Source organism: Xiphophorus hellerii, chromosome 14 (genome assembly GCF_003331165.1).
Source record: "Xiphophorus hellerii strain 12219 chromosome 14, Xiphophorus_hellerii-4.1, whole genome shotgun sequence".
NCBI classification, from domain to species: domain Eukaryota; kingdom Metazoa; phylum Chordata; class Actinopteri; order Cyprinodontiformes; family Poeciliidae; genus Xiphophorus; species Xiphophorus hellerii.
In genome coordinates this window covers 25344776-25366209 of record NC_045685.1, presented here as the reverse complement: position 1 = coordinate 25366209, position 21434 = coordinate 25344776, and the positions used below count along the sequence as shown (strand labels likewise).

General features: G+C 39.4%; 1 protein-coding gene across 3 annotated transcripts; it reads right to left on the bottom strand.

The window, feature by feature from the left end:
- Nucleotides 1-1412: 1412 nt before the first annotated feature.
- LOC116733322 (zinc finger protein 169-like) lies at nt 1413-18292 on the bottom strand. Of its 3 annotated transcripts, none has more exons than XM_032584129.1 (9): nt 17998-18292; nt 15610-16083; nt 13001-13186; nt 12245-12913; nt 10780-10840; nt 10617-10687; nt 8353-8407; nt 6946-7131; nt 1413-6130 (listed from the first exon to the last, which is right to left on the bottom strand). In XM_032584129.1, the coding sequence occupies exons 2-9, from the start codon at nt 15824-15826 to the stop codon at nt 5482-5484; spliced, it is 2094 nt and encodes a 697-aa protein (XP_032440020.1). In that variant the 5' UTR covers nt 15827-16083; nt 17998-18292; the 3' UTR covers nt 1413-5481. The 3 variants fall into 3 exon arrangements, with proteins under 3 accessions (XP_032440020.1, XP_032440023.1, XP_032440022.1); XM_032584132.1 differs by lacking the exon at nt 17998-18292 and adding an exon at nt 17591-17988; XM_032584131.1 differs by lacking the exon at nt 17998-18292 and having other exon boundaries at nt 15610-16588.
- Between the last annotated feature and the right edge of the window lie 3142 nt (nt 18293-21434).

The window sequence follows — 21434 nt, the reverse complement described above, 5'->3', positions numbered from 1 at the left end:
TTATTAATAAAATGCTCAAATAAAGAAGGAGGTTTTGTAGTGGCCTAGTCAAAGTCTGAACTGTGGCTTGACATTAAACAAGCTGATTGTATTCAAAATTCTTAAATGTAGCTAATTCAATGCAATTCTCCACAGAAATGCTGACTCATGTTCCAATAAAGTGTTTTTAAAGACACAACCAGCAGTTTCTGCCTTTAACAACTGAAATCATCATTTGGAAATCAGCTCTTCTGTCAACTCAGGTTGAATTTTTATGATATTAAAAAATGTTGGTGAGCTGAAAAACCTAATCCAGTTCAGATTAAAACGACTTTATTTCTCCCAAAAAGAAATGCTGCCAGTTTCATGCCTTCAGTGTGAAACTGTTATTAAGGCAGCAGAGACGATATTAGAACGATGTTAGAGGAGGAGATACGTTCCTCGCTCACTATGATTGATGGAGGAAAAGTTTTAACATCTTTCTTCTACATCAACAAAGCTTCCTCCTCAGCTTCTCCTGGATTTGGGGTCAGAGTTCAGGTATTCACTCAGAAACTCATAAACTTCCCAAAGTTGAAAAAAAAAAAGTTTTATGTAGAAAATTTCTGAGATTAATCTCAGATTTTTTTTTTTTTTTTTGCACATGTTCGACTTTTGGAACTCAGAGACTTCCTTGTTTTTTATAGAAAATTTCTGAGATTAATACAATTTTTAAAAAATCATTTTTTTTCTAGGAAATTTTCAACTTTTGAAACTCAGAAATTCCTCATTTCTTCTGTATTTTTTTTTCCTCACAATTTTTTTCTCTTTGGCTGGTCAGAAAATTCAGATTTATTTCTAGAACATTTTTGAGATTAATCTAACACTGGACGTTTTTTTCTCTTTCTTTTCTGCAAATTTTCTAGAATTTTTCTGAGCTAAATCTCAAAATGTCCTCCTCATCTCCCTCCCTGCCTGTCGGAGACATGTGGCATTTCTTCCATCCTCAGCTTCCTCCTCCACCTCCCGGCTCCTCTTCTTCCTCCTCCGGTGCCATTTCCTCAGATCTAATAATGACCTTTGTGCGCGGCGGAGCGCGGCCTTCGCGCCGCGGCTCGGTTCTACAGCATGCCAGGTCGCCATGGCAACGGGCGAGGAGGGGGACAGGACCCATGGCGCCTGACACTCATCCTCCCACTCGCCTGGTGAATGCGGTGCTTGACCTTCATCCCGGTTCGTCTCTGGAAACGATCCGTTTTTCTTCCCCTCCGCCTGTAGATGAATCCCGGAGCCGTTTCTCCCGCTCGGCGCGGCGCGGCGCGGCGCGGAGCGCATCGCGGCCCCGCGGCCGTCATCTTATGAAATCACTGCAGCCTTTAAACTCCCACTTTCTGCACGGCATCGCGATCCGAAAGTCACGAGAGCTGAGCAGGGGAAGGACCCGGGAGCAGAGGTGAGCCGGATGAAATTAAAGTTTATTATTGATCATCGCAGCAGCAAACAGTTACAGGATACAGCAGAGAAACCCAGGAAATGAAAGGCGAACCACAGACAAAATGTTTCTACTATTTCATGCATCTGTGAGTAAATAAAGTGTTAAAAGAAGAGACGTGCAGAGTCCAGCACCATTGATTAGATTTCATATTAAAACACCGGTGTGCAGGTTTGTCTCGTCCTTCCTGCACATATTACTGTCTCTTCTGCACATGCGCACTGTGCAACAAAAACATTAATAAATAAAAAGCTTAGAAATATTCAGATTGCATCTCATGAATCTGGAGCAAACCACGACAACATAAGCAGTAAAACGTGGTGAGCTGAAACATTCATATAATCACGTCCTGTTTTCAGGGAGCGAGGAAAGCTGCTCCTGTCCAAGGTGAGTTATTTTCATTACCAACCTGTTTGTAAGACATGCTGGGTCACAGAAAAGCCGCGTTACATTCAGTCTAAACATGAAAATGAAGATACAAAAGGCAAAAAGAATAAAAGCTTTTGGTACATAAAGTTATTTTAAGTGCAGTTGAAGTTCATCCAGGTTGAATCTTCGTTTAGGTTAAATTTGGAAGCAAAAAAACCCTAAAAATGTCAAAATTTAAATGTATTTTTCTGCCTTGATTACAGAAAACAAACTGATGCTAACATACCAAACAAAACAAGTTATTTAAATCCAAATTTTCCCTAAAAACAGCAAACAGACAACACACCAGATATTGAAACAAAGATTTACGGTTTAAGTAATGGTAGGCACACTTCCTGTTACGATAACAGCTAGCTCATTTTTCATTTAGCATTTTTGCTAACATTGAAAATGTTTAGCATATATTTTCCCCTTAATCAAAATTTCCAAGATAAATGTTAAGGCGCTAGCTTGAGGTACCAATGGATGCAACCATTTCACATCAGTTGGTAGCCATTAGTGGGGGCATAATTAGCTAATGAGCTAACAGCTAGCTATTTTTCCTTTAGCGCTAACTTGGAAAGAAAGTTAGCAAAATTAAATTGAAATAAAATTTTTGCAAATAAATTGTAACCAATGAATAGAAGCATTGCATATCGTATTGATAAGTGTTGGGCATAATTCTGCTAATATGTAGCTAATTTTGGGTTTAGCTCCAGAAGGTGGATTACAGGTAAATCCACTAGGAAATAGGAAAGTTTTATTTTGTGAGGGGAAAAGTGGCTCTTTGACTGGTAAATGTTGCTGATCTGTTCTAGTTATAATGAAAAGGGATATAAATTTATTCAACCCTTATTTAACCACTTGAGGACTCTCGCATAATATTTCAATATAATTCCCAGATAGCCAGCTGATCCTTTATTTTGACAAAGAAAATAAAACAAGACGTAAATATCAGGGAAAAGTAACATCCCCGGTCATGATCCAGCAGGACACTGTGAATTTCTCACTAATGTCCCTGAACTTTGACAGCAGAAACTTTCATAAAAACACAACATGCAAACATTTGACGACATCACAGCACCTGATGTTCCAAAATTTAGTTTCCTCATGTTTAGACCAAACAACTCAAGTGTTTTTAAAAAAATCCCAGCATACATGGAACGACACGAAGCAGCAGCAGATTAAGATTATGAATTAAAATGAATTAAGTTGAATGTGAATGGGTGTAATATAATTAACCGGAATTGAACAACATGTATGTTTTATTTTACAAAACGTGTTTCAGAAATGTTTATAACTGAATGAGGCTTAAAGATTATAACCATTTAAAGCTAATTTTTGCTTTTGTCTTCAGTGATTCCACATAATTCCTCAGAAATTTTAAATTAAAGAGTAAATTATATAACAATTGTTTCTCCGTTTTATCTCATTAAAAATATGTTCATCTTCCTGCTGAATAATTAAAGAAAATTACATTTAAAAAAATAAAATTTGTCATCTAGTGTGTTGTCTTTTGCTTTTTTCAATTAAATATTGAGTTGAAAAATTACAAAAACAGTTATTTTCTGTATTTATTCACGCTCAACACACAGCCAGGTTTTTGAAAAATAATAAAGCAAATCAAGTGACTGTTCTCTGGGGGAAGAATCACTTCCTGTCATGCCGTGATAATAAAGTCATGTGAATAAATCTATAAATAAAAATATGTAAGAAAGTAAATTGCACAATCCTCCATGTTTTGATCAACACTTTCATAAAATAACAGGGTTTGAAAAGATATGATGTTATTTATTTTTTGCTTCGTTCAGGTAGGAAAGAGAGAAAACGTACAATATTTTAACTTTAAGTCCATCCATTTGTTTATGTTTCTATAATTCCTGATATATTTAATTAAACCGTTAATCAAATGTTAAACTGGGATATAATGTAAATATGTGGGTTTATTTGGCTTTTTGAGTGTTTCAGTGATTGTAATAAAATAAAGAAATGTCTGAAGTGATTTCTCTCTAAAACCAACATTTTAGTGCAACTTTCGAGATGTTTTGTACTCCGTAGAGCCTCATGTTGTTATGTAAACACAAATACATCATCAATACACAACACAGGTATCAGAAATTTCATCACCGTCCTCCAGAAACAACAAATCCTTAAAAATCCTGGAGCGACAGAGAGAAACTCCCAACAGGAAGTAGAAAACTACAGCTGAGAATAAAAATAAAAGCACTTCCTGGATTTGATTATGCCGGTTATCTTAATAACGATAGTTAGCCCTTAATGAGTGATATATTAATTAACTAATGGAAAATCTGGATTTCTAACGTTTAACTAAAAGAAGATTAAAATCTTTAGTCTGGATTTTAGCCAATTTGTTTTGTAAGATAAGAGAAGAAAAAGTTTTTTAAATGGTTTTTATCTTGATTTCAAGTTAAAGTTGAGAGGAAATAAAAATCAGGCAGTAAGTTTGGAGGCGACTTCACACAAAATGAGAGGAAAACAAACAGAAAGTTGGTAATTACACTAGAAACATACAGTTATGGTATAAAGAGGTTATTATCATTTTATCCTCATATTATTACAACATTATTCTCAAATTATTCTGATTTTGTCCTATTAATATGATTTTATTTTCACAATATTTGCATTATTACTCCAATTTTATTCTCGAATTATAAAGACTTTTTTATTGTATCTTTCTGAATTTAATCTTTTACTATTACAATATTACTCTCATATTATTCCTAGTTTATTCTCAAATTATTTCAACTTTATTCACATAATAGTCCAACTTTATTTTGTTATTATTACAACTACAGTATATTGCTGTATTATTACAGTTATGTTGTTGTATTAATACAACTTTATTCTCATATTATTCCAACTTTAATCTAATATTAATACGACTTTAATATGAGATAATTCTCATATCTCACAATAATAGGAGAATAAAATTGTATTTCACAATTTTATACTCTTGTAATATTTGGACTTTATTCTAGAGTTATTATGACCTTACTCCTGTAATTTAATATTTTTTAAACTCCATCCTAGTTCTAAACATCAAAACTGTGATTTTTGTTTGAATTTGTTCTTTATAAAATATAAATAATGATCTTTTTCATGTCATTGTGAGGCCTGAAGTTTGTTTTATCCCGAGCAGCTGCTGTCGAAGCGTCGCTAACTTCATGATAACTTTTTCTTCTCTGAAAGACGAACTGAAAAAATGTTGCTCAGCTTGATTTTCTGTAAACTGGAACCATCTCCTCTGATCTAATCTGACCTTCAGTGAGTAACCAGACTTCATTCAGGAAGGTTTTTCATCCAAATAAACCTGTTTTTCACTGTGAAATAATCCGGATCTTTAGGTTCAGTATTTCTGGAGGACAAGAGACGGGCGATAGATAAATATGTCCCACAGTCACCTAGCTAAGAGTAGAGTGGCTATATGAAGGAGTAAAGCAGGCAAAACCACGAGCTTAATGCAAAAGTAGAATAAATAGAAAACATTCCCTATGTGAGCGCTGTTTGACATTCTCATACGTAGTGCTGGGTGACTTTACATCCATCGCTTTTTAGTCCAGAGGACGGACAGAAGGAAGGGAGGATGAGAGGAAAGCAAACATTTACAAAGACGTGAGGCCGAGGTAACCCAGGAAGGAGTGTTTGTTGGAGCAGGGCGGTGAGGAAGAGGAGCAGGAGGAGAAATAGGAGCGAGGTTTCAGAGAGATGAGCGTTGTGATGGGGAGGAGAGGAGATAAATCCCTCCATCCTGTGCAGTCGGAGAGCAGCGGCTGCAGCGGAGGAAAAGGAGGAGCAGCAGGGCGAGGAAGAGAGGAGGCGGTGTGCAGCCGCCGGACGTGTTTGCTGGAGCGCTGACCGTCTCCGTGGGGGGCGTAGGTCCGGTGCGTGTGCACGTCGGCATTAGCGCCGGTGTTAGCGCTGGCGTTAGCGTGCTTCACCTTGCAGTGCAGCCGCAGACTGTCCCGCCGCTTGGCGCTGTAGGGGCAGAGGTCGCAGGTGAACGGCCGCTCGCCCGTGTGGACGCGCACGTGCTCCACCAGCTTGTTGGCCGTCCGCGTCAGGTGGCCGCAGCGGTCGCACCGGTACTGGTTGCCCTGGCGATGACCCTGGAAGTGGGCCAGCAGCTCCGGTTGCCCGGGAAACGACCTCTGGCAGATGCGGCAGCGATGCTCGGAGGTGCTCTGCTCCGGCTGTGTTGCCACGGCGACCGGCAGAGCTCGGCTGGGGGCGGCGGGGAGAGGGGCCGGGCGTCTGGACGATGAGAAACATCCACAGCCGAACGTTATGAACTCTGTCACTTTATCGTCTTTATTTAGGATTTAATCTGACAGAAAATCAGACAAATTCTGATTTATTTTCATTAAAGACAAAATGAAACATTTCTGGTTCCTCAGTTAGTGACTGTGTTTTATTTTTGTGTTTTTATGATGGACTGTCTTGTTGCTGAAATGTCATTGATTGATTGAATATCTTTTAGAAATAAAATCTCAAAAGTGTGGTGTGCATTTATTTTCAGCCCAACCAACCAAATGTCTTTCTCAAAACAATTTAAATAGTTTAGGAAACAAGATGTTTTTCCCATATTACAAATGAAGAAATCTGCAACTTTTCATCAATATTCACTCAAAACAAGCTCTTATGTCTTGTTGAAAAGTTACTAATAGTTTAGTTTTTTCTGATTTCAAGTACTAATGTATTTGCACTAAAAGTGGGGAAAAATACCAGAAAACATTTTGTGTTTTTGGACTGTGTGGATTGTAACTCCATATTATTTGTGGAAAATTTGACGACTCAAATTTCTTTGTATCTAAAAAATATAAGTACTTATTTATATTAAATGTGTCAAAGATCTGCGACGTTTAGGTAAAATTTCAAGCAGATGAACACTTCATAATGTAACAGTGAAGGGTTGGAAAAAAAAACTTCACTGCTACAAAAATCATAAAAAAACTTGGAAAGTTGTTACTATTTTGTTATGAAATGTTTAAACATCTTTGTTTTCTGAAAATAAAATTAAAACATAAAGAAAACAGTTGCAGAAAAGGATGAACATGACATCTACTGACCTCATTTCTCCCGTGTCGCAGTGTACGTGCGTGTCTACATGGGCCATCATCTCTGCCTCCTGATTGGTCGAATGGTCGCACCTGCAGCAGTGCAGAGAGAAGGAGCCGTGTTCCCATTGGCGGTGCTCCGTCATGTGACTCTTGAAAAGGGCGTGGCCCTCCGTCTCAAAGCCGCACACGTGACACCTAACGTGGACGAAAAGGTGAACGTCTTTACCAACTAAAACAGGCTGTTGCCATGGTAACAGACCCGAGCTTTACGTCATAAATGTTGTGTCTTTCATGAGTTATATCTGACTGACAGCTTACATCGAGTCTTTTGTCCAAAATCAGCCTCTAACTCAGTAATCCTTACTAGTGAGTTCTACTCTATGCAGATGATATTGTAGTGGGCTCATTATTTTAATAAAACGTTCCAGCACCAACTGGACCTAAATGGGGCCGAGAACTACATGGGCTCTGGGTCACGTAAAGGTGATATTAATATCGATATTAATTCACAACATATTTCTGTAACGTACAAAAGTAAAAAGTAAAACCAGGAGATTTCACTGCTTGTTCTGGACAATTAGGCTGAATACACCAACTAATACTACATGATACAAAAGTAATATTTGGTATTTTATAGATTTAAATACTGTTGTAAAATGTTTATTTACTAGAGATAGCACTGTACTATCCACATGTACTATAAAATATAACAGAATTACTGATAAATATTTTGCTACTGCTGTTATTCCTGTAACTGATGTAAAAAAACCACCAAATTTTGTTCTATATTTTTATCATTTGAAATTCATTTTATTGTGTATCTGTGCTTTAAACAAACTCACAAATAAAACTATAAATTACAGAAACACTTCTTGGCTAAGAATGCAGTTTAAATGTACATGTATAACTTTTTAAAAAGTTTTTGCAACAGATCAGGGAGCATCTATTTTGTGAAAAGCATTGATCTATTTAATACCATTTTAACCTTCAGATTTAGGATAAATAAATATGTAAACAGGGAAGCTTTTCCATTTACTGGGGGTTTAGCTTCAACTCGCTAATGCACTTGTCTGTTCTGTAGTTTAAGGTTAAAATGTTGACTGGTTTGGATTTTATTAGGGTTGTATTTGATAAATGCATTAACACTTATACTTTGAGATAAAACACGACATATTTTGATTTAATGACATTCAGTTCAACGCAGTTTTTTACATTCTGATTCAGAGAAATAAAGCTAAATCAAAATTATTAAAATATGTTGGTTAAAACACTAAAAAATGAGGAATAATGGAACATATAAACCTAAATGAGGGAATTAAATGATTTACTAAATTAATTCCAGTAATAAAAATAACAAATCTAATTTATTTTGCTTTATTTTATGATTCCTGAAAGGACAGAATATATAAAAATTACCTGAAGAAGTAAGAAGAACCCGAGGTTTGATCTCTAACGATGCTGGTTTGCATTTCTGCAGAGAAAAAGGAGATATGTTCATAATCCTGCGAACAGATTCATGAATGAGTGGATTAATGATGTGAAGTTATTGTTGTCAAACCTGCCGTTGACGAGGTAATATAACTTCACTAGCATCTTTATTATAAAGCCAAAGGGCAGAGCTTCCATTAATCCATAACACAAACAACAGCAGCGCAGCAGAAGACGGTCATTAAAAACCAATAACATCACCAATCAGAGGGACAATAAAACCACTGCAGGCGACTGGAGGAACAAATTCCCTGGCAGTTTTCATGATGACGTGTTGGATCAGACGGGAATCTGACGGAGGATAATTATTAACAAAGTCCTCTGTCTGAACCTGCTCCTGTCCGCACTTCGGACTTCACACATGCGGAAGGCGTGAAAACTATCTGCATGCGAGCCGGGGTCACTGGGTCAGGCGTTCTTTAAATGGCGACCAGTCAGGAAGATTTGGCGCGAAAAGGAGACGCCAGGTTATCGGGGAAATGCGAGAAAACAGAAAACATGAGAAAACACGAGAAAAAACAGAAAACACGGGAAATAAATAAACAAACTGATAATTTAAATGATTCATGGATTTATCTACAGATGGAAGAAATACAACCGACAACTTGATTGGTTATAAAACCGCTGACGAAACATCCAACCATCATCCAACACTTATCCATCCATCCATCCATCCATCCATCCATCCATCCATCCATCCATCCATCCATCCATCCATCCATCCATCCATCCATCCATCCATCCATCCAGTTTTGAATTATCTCTCTTTTTGTTCTGTTTTTCTTTGTCATGATTCAATTAACACAAAAACCAAAGACGGTTTGACAGAGAGGAGGAAGGATTTGGGTCCAAGAAGGAGACATTGTCTTAAACATCGATCCCTGAAGGATCATCTCTCTGTCTCAAACTCTGCTAATCATCGTCTTATAGATTCACCTTCCTTCTTTTGCTCTCCCGTTTCGTAAAACCTGCTTAAATCTCCCACAGTTCCCTTGGTGAACCTGCTTTCACTTTAAATTCACTTCCATCAATATTTCAGCTCTCCTTAGCCATCGTTTCTGGCAGAATGTCACTTTTTATTATTCAAAATAAGGTCGGGAGTGGCAGGTGAGACACATCAGTGACGATGTTGACTCCATGTTTAATTAAATGTCTAATTAAAAGAAAGCAGAGCCAAGAGACTGCTATCAACAGAGAGAGACCTACGCATCCTGAAGGAAAACCTGACGGTGCTGTGGCCTGCATCATTAGTGAAAACAGAGTCAGTGTTTTCATTCATTCAAATGAAAACACAAAATATTTACTGCTTTATCAGTAAATATCACCTGCAGAAACAGGCGAGTTATCTCTATGAGAACAACAAAAGGTCTAACTAGGCTCAGTCAGGCTGTTACTAAGCCAAACTGGTCTCTTTTGGTTTTGGTTTCAGTTGGAACCAACATGATGAAGAGTGGCAAAGTGGAGAATTTTTAATAATTTAAACATATAGACCTACAATGATTGTCACGAACAAGAAACCCTTATGAAAGTAACAGAAAAGAGAGAGACGATATACTGAGGAAGGAGTGGAGATTGGGATGGGAACCAGGTGAGGCAATCAGAGGAGATGTGGAACAGCTGTGGCAGAAAGAGAGCAGAGGATGGGTGGCTGTTTTCATGCCTGACAGTCCAGCAGTTATATGTTCTGTAGATACTCAAATTTTGAGAGGATGTACTTGCATTAATATGTCATTATTATTATTATATTAGTTAAAAATGGCTTATCGCAGTAATTTCTGGGACAATTTATCATCCAGCAAAATTTGTCATCATAACAGGCTTAATGTCAACATGTGCCTAACAATAATATATGGAGAAATTAAACATAAAACCAAAACTCCAGTGATCATAGCACACTTTTCTGTCTCAAAAGACGTTGTTGTGTTTCTTCACTAAGTTGAGTCCGTTCTGCTTATTGGGTTTCACCAACACTTCCCCAAACCAGATCTCAGATAAACATCAGGATTAGTTCATGTTAAAGTGAATAACATTCATAAATACCAAAACCCAACTATCGCCAACTGTTGCCAGGGCTGTTTGGTTTGGATTGTACCATACTGGTGGTATCTCTGAAAGAAATATTGGCCTGGTCCCATTCGGGTTTGTTCTGCTGGTAAATAAAAGCAAAACAAACCAAAACAGAGTTTTATTACCATGTAGGGTTTCTCTGGGGCTCAACAGTGGAGAGGAAGGGACGTGGTCCATGTTGATCTTCAGAGCAGGACTACAAAGACGACAACAGACAGACAGAGTCAGTCTCATAACTGAGATTTATTTATTTATGGTGAGATTATCTGTAGGAATTATTTATGCTACCTGCTTCTGATGGGCGGAGCCATCCTCTCCACCTGCTGACAGCTGGACTTACTGACCTTCTCTGTTGACAACCAAGAAAACATTATGTCATAACTCATCAATGAAAACCCAGACAGCATGTGTTATGTCACCAGCAGGTTTATAATGCTTTGATTGATTTTGTCAACCTTCTCAGCTGTTATTTGGATCAATAAGCTCCGATCGATGTCAATCAAAGTTGACGTGTTTTTCCAGAATGATTTTTAATTGTCTTACAGTAACATTTGAGCTAAGCTGGGAAAATAATTCAATAACAATATCCGTCGTGATAGACACGTGATCAATACCAATAGATAATACATCCAATAAAATGTTCAATAATTTCACTGACTCTGATCCAGAACCGCACAGCATTCTGGGAGATTTAGCCGCTCTCACAACTTCTCACTAATCTAAGCTAGATTTGTGGAATCAACTCACTCACTCTTTGGTTACCTAGCAACTCACTCATTCTTTGGTTACCTAGCAACGACATACTGAGTAACTTGCACAGCAGTTTCAAGGAAAGATCATGGCACCAGTTTGGCAGTATATCAGATATTTAAAGGGAAAAAAGAGAATAATTATCAATTGGCAGAAACGTTTGTATCATGGTACGTTATTCTACTATATCGCTCAGCTGAACCGGGCGTAATTTGAGTTTTTCTTTGTTTTCTGACATGTTATGATGTCAGGTTGTATCAAGATTTCTCTGTTTTGTGACAAGAACAAGCAAACAGCACAAACCATAGATCTCCAGGTGCTGAACCTTCTACAGGTTGGTTTATTTCTCTTGGTAGTTTGCGATTTTTATCAATTTTCACAATAAATTACAGGAAGTAGTGCTGCAACAGTATAAAGCTTTGGCTAGATATCTATATCCTAACTTAATTAGCAGTTATTCCTGATATTTACTGAATTATATGTATTTCCCTACCATTTTTAAAAACAAACAACAACCACGTTGAATCTCTGATTCAGTTAAACTCCCCACAATCCTTTGCTGCATCACTATCACTGTCACATGACCAGCCGCTTCCCCTAATGAAACTTAAATGGCACCAAGATGGAAGCAAACATTGGTTATCAATATCGGACCAATACGCTAAAACATGGGAATTCCCAATAGAAAAAGTTAAAACCTCAAATGTAATTTCATCTATTTTTATTTCTACACCCAATTTCTCCTGAGTTTGGTTCTGATCTCCACTTGGGTCGGTTAAATCTTATGACTCCTGATCAAACCAGAACATCACGGTCATGTGACAGTGAATTTAACCAGCCATTAAATTCATCAGCTCAACCGTAGTTTGTTCCAGTCAGTAACTGTTTTCTTTAGAGGTTTCCATTTTAGGGTTGCACTGGAGTCATGGAGAATAAAAGTTGCTCTATATCTGAAGAAAAGCAACATATTGACCTGAAAACGACCAGGGATTAATTAGCTTACCGGAGAGCTGATGCAGTAGCGTAGAGGCCAGGTTGACGGACATGTCCTGCCACAGGACCGCTCTGAGGCACTCGTCCTCCATCTTGGCTCCAAAGAGAAAGTGCTCCTCTATTTTCGCTCCAGAGAAAACCTGAGCGGCCATCTTGGCTCCAGATACAACCCCGTTCTCCAACATGGCCGATGAAGGAAACTGGCTCTCCTTCGTGATACCAGAGAAAAACTTGTTGCTCATCTTAGCTCCATTGAACGGTTTCTCTGAAATCTTTGCATTGACAGGACGAAGGTCGTCCATCTTGGCCCTGGGATGAAGGAGGTCCTCCACTGCGGTTTCAGGAGCTGAACAATCCTCCAGTTTCACCTGAAACTGAAAACCGTTTGATGCGTTCAAGAAGCAGTCTGCTGGGTGAGAGGAAGAAAATCCATCTCCTGCGTTAAGACCAAAGCTGTACTGGTCCACCATATTGGCTCCAGGGTGCAACTGTTCAGCTGGGTTATTCCTGGTGAGGAACTCGTTTTCTGGTTTTACATTGAAGAGATGGTGGTTCGTCATCCTTAAGGTGGAATGAGTCGTCTCCTTGACGACCAGCTGACTTGGGGTCATGGCGTCGACCTCCAGAGGCTCCTCTTCCTCTTTGAGCCTCAACATGTGGCCGCTGACATCCTGGCGCTCTGTAACACCAGGAAAACATGGCAAAGTGTTCTTAATTATCTCTGAACATGGTGACGTTTCTGTAACGTTTGTCAGTCTGTCTGTACCTGCCAGTTTCCTGAGCAGGTCTGAGGCCAGGGTGTCTGTGACGGCGTTTCCCTCCGGGGTGTGGGTCAGCGACGGCGGCTCGGGACTCGCACCGGGACCGTCCGGGGACAGGGCGACGCCGGGTTCGTCCTGCTGCTCCGCCTCCTCCTGGCTCCCAGGATGCATCTGGGCCTTCTGGGTGGCCTCTGAAGGGAGAGAGAGAGAGTTCAGCTGGCAGGACAGACTTGACCCCTGAAAGGCCAAAGGTCGGCAGAGATCCTGACGATACCATGACATAATAGGGTGATAGCATCCAGTTTTCTGGGATTTTATTCCACTTTACCCAAATTATGCTGATTTATTCTTTGGTTGTCATCAGATTTTTTCTTTCATTTTGTTATTAGTTTGATATTATTTTTAAATGTAGCCTCCATTGTCCCACCAGACTGTAATTTAGATGTTAAAGTTGCCACCAATGACCAGCCAAGCAACTGGATTATCCTGTGGTAGACTGGCCTGGTGGGAGTACACCGCCAACCTTTAACCTTTGACTTCTGAAGACTTGTAGTAAATCTTGGTGCTGATTGGCTGAACGATTAAAGGCAGAAATAAGGAAAACTTGACATTAGTTTCTGCTGTAGAGCTAAGATGTTTTCCACTGCATGTATTAATGCATATTAAGGTACATTTGGTGTCTGAACCATTAAGACAGGAAGTTATCAACTGAATCTCTCATCTGCTTCTCTAATTAATGATCCATATATTTGTTTCCATCCACTATCTTTCCACTTTCTATCCAAAAAGGTTAAAAAGTTCAAGTTGTGTGAAAAGTTGTGCAATATTCCAAATAAATTCAGTAGCTTTCCAAAGCACAAAGAATCCAACTTGGCTGGGCAGAGAATACAAATAATCACACAGCGTTCCTCTGCTATTTTTAGGGAACGTTTCTGGATCCAGGAGGTTTGGGTGATGAAATAATTTTAGATTATTTTAGGTTTGGTAATTTAACAGGTCTCCAAATAAATGCCACTCTGTACCAAAGATTTTCCCCTAATCCTCTATAAGTCTGAAGAATTTGCATGCGCTCGATTGAGATGACAGCTTTCTTCGATGGATGCTGCTGCTTTGCCTGTCTGCCGGATCGTTTTCAGTTACAGCTGGAATAAATTGGCTGCACTTGGGCCTCAGAGTCAGCAATATTTCATTAAATCAGGTAACTTTTCCCAATTCCTCCCCATCTGTTGCCGCTCTGCAGCAGACATGTTGACAGGTTAAGCTTCCCGTTGCCCAGATAGCCCAAATTTTAATGATTTTTAACACTTTCTCTAAAATCAGAGCTTTTTCTGCTTTCTTTATAGCATGTGTGTTAAACTCGGGGTGCAGGGGCCAAATCCAGCACACTGTAGCACTGGCCCTCTAAACTCTATAAATATAACTTTCAAGATAACAGTTGTGTGCTTAAATATTGTTTTATCAATTAAGTCAAAGCAGTTTTTAATCTGTAATCTGTTTTAATCCCTCCTTTCTTACTTTTACTACACTGTTGCATTAGCCTCGCTGGATGCCAAGTTATAATCCGTGATCGATGTGCCGAGTAACAAACAGTCATGTTTACCGTCAAACATAAATATACTGCAAATATTTCTGAATTAGATCTTCCAGTTGGGTTTCAACTGCTTCTAAAAACAACCAAAGCGCTTGGAAAAAAAAAATCACCCAGGTGGTTTTTGGCAATAAGTAAATGTTTTTTGGTGTCTGGAAAATGAGCCATTTCAAAAACCTCCTGATTGTTACATCTCATTCCAGGGGCGCTGCGCTGTTACCTAGCAACCCCAGTGGAACTCCATCTGTCACCTAGCAACCCAAGCTGAGCTCCAGCACATTTGGTCAGCTGGTTTTACTGCTGTACAACGGATGCTGGAAAAGATGAGTGTTCTGTTGTTGACTTACTAAATCTGGAACACTGATTTCCTTTAAATTTAGAGTTGCTTTTGAACCATAATAAATGGAACATTGAACAACACTTTGATGATTTTAACAACGGTATTGACAAAATTTAATGTATGTTATTGGTTTTCACAATTGTTGATGATGTGTTTATGATGGAAAGCCGTTTGATCTGCCATATTATTGAAATATGCTACAAATAAACTTGATTGATTGATTGATTACCATCCAGAAACCACTTGCTGAATTGTTGATTGTGCAGGGGGCTCCACTTCTGCTTTTCAAAGATGTATGGTTGTATAATTGTGCATCTGTTTGCAGCCATTTTCACAGTTGTGTGTAAACGTTGAGCTGGGGGGCGTGGCCAACACCAGCTTACTTAGATTTAAAGTGACAGAGGCCCTAAAACAAGTCATTCTGAAACAAAATCTTAGAATGATTTTGTGCAAAAAAAATTAATTTTAATGTTTTGCACACATACTGATCTGTTCAAGAAAGTATAATAGCTCACCTTTAATGGGTTTTATCTATACATTCTGGCACAATTTGAGAACATTTGTGATCTTGAAATGTCTGAAAATGAAAATGATTGACTTTAAAGTCAGTGAAAAAAGGTTAAATCCTGGAGAAGTGAAGAAACGAAGCTCACCGTGTAAACGGATGAATCTGTGTGTGTGACTACCTGAAAGCCTGATGAGGAGGTCAGACGCCATCTTGGTGCTGACATCAGGGCTGAACAGAGAGGTGGCTGCTGGGAAGGGACTCGAACCTGCGGCGCGCGCGTCACACACACTCATCGACAAAGCCTCATCACCGGAGTGTGTCTTTGTCAGTGCGGGGTGTGTGTGTCGTTTGGCTGCATCAGAGGGAGGCTGCAACACACTCGACCCACGCTTCATCTCACAAGAGTGTATGCGTGTGTGTTTGACGGAGAAAAAAAAACAAAAAAATAAATAAAATAGGAAAAATCAAGAGTCAAAACTCAGAGAAAGAGAGAAGGGCAAGAGAGAAAGAAGAGGAAGAGAAAGAGGAGGAGGAGGAAGGCAGCGCTGCTAAAATAAGAAGACTAACGTATGGAAGAGAGGAGATCATGGTGGAGAAGAGAGGAGAGGGAGGATTTGCTCTTCACAGCGAGCTGTTGCTGACTCTCATTGACCTGAAAGACAGAGAAGAAGAGAGACGGATGGAGGGGAGCGAGGTGAAGCCGGGGAGAGAGGAAGATGAGCAGGGAGGAGGACGAGGGTGAGAAAGAAGAAGAGGAACACGAACAAAGTGAATCTGTGAATGAATCAATTATTAAACAGATAGAGCCTAATAATAATAAGAGGATAAATCTTTCCTGTTACCGCCATGGTAACAAACCCTGCTGTGTCATCTCCCGCCCTGACCTTCCCACCGACAAGCAATCATCAATTACGATCAATAATCGTCACTTCAGCCTGCCACCCTCTGTTAGTCTTGATCTCTTCATGCACTGCCATCCTGCCTCTGTCCTAAACACCGGGAGCTACATGCAGACACTATATGTACATTTAACTAACTGTATACCCATAAAATAGAAAATACTATTTTAAAAATATTCAAAATATCTCATAACAATTAAACTCTAACATGGAATAAAAATCTAACTATAATAAGGAATCACAATAGAATAATTTATAATTTTAAAAAAATGTTTAGGTTTACTTTCTGTCATTATGACCCTTCAGTTCAATTATTAACTAATTAAACCAATAAGATAATACATTTCTAAGATAAACTAACAAATTAGGTAAATATAAATAACAAAATAAAATAAAATGTAAATTAAAAAATATAAATTATGCAAATTTGTAAAAACTGGTAAAAAAAAAAAAAAGGTACAAAAAGTAGCAAAAATATCAAATTAAAATTTTATTTAATATGGTAAGGTAAAAAAATATTAAAACAACATAGATTAAATAAAACATTATTAAAATTTATTTAATAATTCAATTAACAGAAATAAATACAAAGTAATATGTAAGTTAAATTTAAAAATAACAAATAATATAGTTAAATTCATTATTACAAATATAAGCAATGTATTTAAGACATTAAATGACAATAAATAAGAAATAAATATTTGTAAATGGGATTTTTTTCCCCAAGAAAACTAATTTTGTAAAATTATAATGAACATTTACAAATACTATAATACAAAGAAATAAATTTAAAAAAAAAACTTTTTAAGCAAAAAAAATTAAGCAGATTGTTTTACAAAGTTACATTTATAAAATTTAATGCATTTTTCAAAAATGATTTATTCTTAAAGAAGATACAAATATTTAAAGAGAACATTCACCCCAAACATGTTGCTTTAAGTAAAATAGTGAACATCAAAACGAAGTAATTTTTCCGTAATAGCTCAGAATAACGGGAACATGTTGTGTTCTTTCGCCTCGGTGTTCTCGCTACCCTCGACCCCGTTTCCTCCAGCCTCTCGCCCCTGTCTCTAGGCGACACCATGCGGGCTGCTGCCGCCGCATCCGGCAGGGGAGCGAGAATCCACCGGACACCAGTTTCACCACAACCCCCCTCCTCTTCGCTCCCCTCCCCTCCGGTCCCCTCGGTGTTGGTCGGTCGGTCGGTCGGTCGGTGTCAGAGCCCCCCGGAGCCCCGCTGTCTGTTAGCTGGTCGGTTACCTCTCTCCCTCCGTCTCCCTGCTGCTGCAACATGGCTGAACGGCGCTCACGCTCCCCGGCACGCCGAGTCAGAAAGTCATCTCGCGGGGCTTTGGGATGTTCAGTTCCGAACGGCTCTAACGGTTTCCGCTCGCGCTGCCTCTCGTTACCGGGAACAGGGGCATGTGTCAGCGCGCGACCACACACACACACACACGCTGTTACACACACACACACTGTTACACACACACACACCTCCGCTCCTCTTCCCTCTCGCCCCCTCTCCTGCAACATGGCTGAACGGTAACCCGACCTCACAAGACCTCAGAAGTCATTTTCACGGGTCAGTTAGCATCAGCGCCCGGTCATAGCCGGGACCAACCCGCCCCGGGACGAGTCGATCCCCGGCTTTTCCCTCCGTGACTTACCGGTACCATGAGGGCAGATGGTGGCGGCGGCGGCGGTGGTGCAGTCCGGGGCATAGCCTATATATAGACTATAGATCTCGTCCATATTAAATCTCCTGATTTTACTTCTTCATTTCATCCATCCTCCCGTTGTTACTCCCGTTTCTGCATCCAGTGTTATATAAAGTAGAAGGGAGAGAAGCGAGGAGAAGATCCGTCTCCTCCCGGTTCCTGAGGATGACGGGTCGGTCACCGAGCAGGGCAGATGGAGGTTTCCGCCTCCTCTCTTTCTTTCTCTCTCTCCCTCTCTGTGTGTGAGAGTAACACACAGGAGAAGCAGTGTTTCTTGTACATGTAGTCCTGGGTTCATACAGTTCCGACCATGAAGAAACCCAGAAAAATACCTGAAACCCTTGCAGACATGATCACGTAACTCTTTGAAATGATTGTTCGGGCTGTAAGCTGTTCATTGTGTCCATTAACCATAAAACTGCGCAACCTGAAATAACGAGAATAAACCCACTTACTAGAAACAAGCCAATTTAGAAAAAAAAAATAACGTCACTTTTTTCGATAAAAAGTTTTTGCGCTAAGATAATGTGTTTTTTCGGCAGTTTCAAAATCGATGTATTTGGCAGAGCTGCGATGGAAACACTTTTTTCGCATCATGAGTCACGTGATCCATAGCCGGATGTTACTCCTGGCGAAAACCACGAAGAAATGCAACTGGAAGTAGTCTTTTTTCTGGATAATGTGCAGCTGGCTTCACTAAAGCTCTTCTGGCACAGTTTATAAAAAGTTGTGTCATCTAAACGGGTTAAATCATAGTTTTTCTGTAAAATCGCAGACTACAATTTCCCCAAAACGCTACATACTTAGCCATTTGCAGGTAGAAAGGGCTTGTCACTCCAGCGCCTTTATAAAACCCAGATGTTTCCTCTGATGGTTGATGGATGACATTAGTGGAACAAGACGTGGTTGAGGCTACTGGTAACTAGCTGCTGATGTACCATTGCTAGCTAGTTAATTAGCTTTGTTCTGTCTGTCAAAGAGTAAGTGCAAATTTATCTGGATGACGTTCATTTTTACCATTGACTCACTGCAGTTGCCATCAGATATGAGGCTAGATGCATGACTATAAGAACTCTCAGGCACAACAAACAGGTTTGGTCGTACAATGTGTGGTGGTGAGCCAAACAATTTTATTCACCAACATTCAAATGTCAGACCTCCAGAGACCAAATGTGAGTTCAGAGTAAACAAACATGGCTGACAAGGAAGAAGCAGTGGCAATAGTTTGTAGACTATGTTTAACAAGGAATATTCATTTTAAAAAAAAAGATGTCTCCAACATCCACCGGACCTTCTGATGCACCATTCAGTTGATTTGTCTTCAGGTTTAGACCAAAATGCCTAAAATAGCATCATAAACATGGCATGCTAGTTTGTCTTGTGTTTGTCGCAAGCAGTGACATTTTTCTGTCTCCAAATCAGTGGACTGTGTTGTGTGACACCAGCCAAACTATTCTTCTATGGTACCAAACCATTGTCATTTGAACCTGCAGCTGAAGGGGTCCAAATTTTGTGGAAGGGGTTGGTTGCATGGGCTATTTTTAGAGTAGAACCAGACAATATACTGTACCAAACCACACCGACACATGCCATATGGAAAAGAGACAGCAGAGTTTATTAGAGGACAATTAGCATGAAAAAGACCAAGAGATACAACAGAAAGGTCACAAAAAGGTTTGATGTTCACATCCAAATTGACAAGCTGTGAAGGAGAGCATTAATCAGAGAAGAAGACACGAGACCCATAGATCCACAGTTCCAGCTAACAGACTACTGACAGGCCAACTGTTAGCTGCGCACTCGACAAGTCTGGCATCGATGGAACAAAGCCATAACAACGCTACTGATTGTAGCTTCCCACAGTTCTACAAAGTCTAGAAAGTATTGACACTTGTCGGGAGGTACAGATCTAGAGGAATGAAGCAACACTTAGCTGTACCTTTGACAACTCCAGGCTACTGATGTTAAGGCCACATTTGCATAATGTCAAACTAAGAGCCAATCATGAAAAGGTTAGAAAGTTTAAAAGATTCCTTTAGAAAAATGCAAGGAAGATTGGACTGGCTTTCAGCTGGGAAAGCAGTCACCATTTCAGGGTATTGTTCTGTCAAAAAGGTGAAGAAGGTTAGTCTGAGTAACAGGAATGTTTTCAGAGGAGAAAAGTTTACTGTAGAGATCCAGAGGGAACTCTGGAAAAGGACAGGCAGGTGAGTTGATATGATGAGTACTAAACAGCTTTTACTGAAGAAACAAAAGCCCAACAGAGGAATCACAGAGATTGGCTGGAGCAAGGAGAATATGAGTGGGCAAATCTTGGAAGGCTTCAACGAAACAGAGATCCAAGAACAGAACATGCAAACAGTTGCTGAGGAGCTCAACAGCCTAATTACTCTAAACAACAACCTGATGGAGGACACAGGCTTCAGCTGGTCGTTATGTGCTGGTAGGCTGATCAGATGATGATTAGCATGTGTACCCAATGCCTTGAGGGACAACAGGAGTGCACCCAACAACCACGACCTACTCTGGCCTGACAGGTAACAACAGGTGAGCAGAGAACAGGGCAATACAGGCGACAGCTTGGGTATTACAGCATCAACAGTAAAGAGTTGCACCTAAAGAATCAACTAGAGTTCATGTTCTACTTATACCAGTTTCAATTATAGAATTAGAAAAGAAAATCTGCAATAAATCTGGTGAAAAAAAAGAAAAAATGACCATGAGGAGTTTGTTTGTTGTTCTGATTACTGTTTCTTGTTAATCCCCATGATAAGGGCCTGATTAGGGGTATTGAGACATTTCTAAGGCTTTTGGAAGCAAGAATCAGAATGTTCCTTCCCAGGAGGGGCTGGACTACCAACTATCTTTAAGAATGCATTGACGATTCATCCAGCAGGTCACTAAGAACCCAGATCCACTTACTTGCCTCAATTAAGGACAGAAAGCGAGAGAGACTGGGCAGAAATGGAAGAGTCCTGGTCAAAAATCACTGCCCACCAAAAAAACCCCACAAAATCTCCTCTCACGTTTGCCAAAAAATCGTCTTTATGATCCCAAAACTTTGGGCTGATGAGACAAGAATGGACCTTTTTGGAAAGTGTTTGTCTCATTACCTAAAATTAAAGCCTTTAAGAAACAAACCATCACAGTGACAGTCAAACATGGAGGCGATAAATTAAAACAATTCTGCAAAGAAGAGATCACTAACTTTCCTCCATAATGATGCAGATGTCAGTTGTTGCTGCCACAACCACGGAGTAATTACTTTCCACATCAGGACAGGTTTGCTTTTGTAGCTTTTGCTTTTGATAAATGATCATTTAAAAAGCTAATTTTCTTAATTTTAATCAGGTTATTTCTGATAGTGGTTCATTCACAGACGTCTA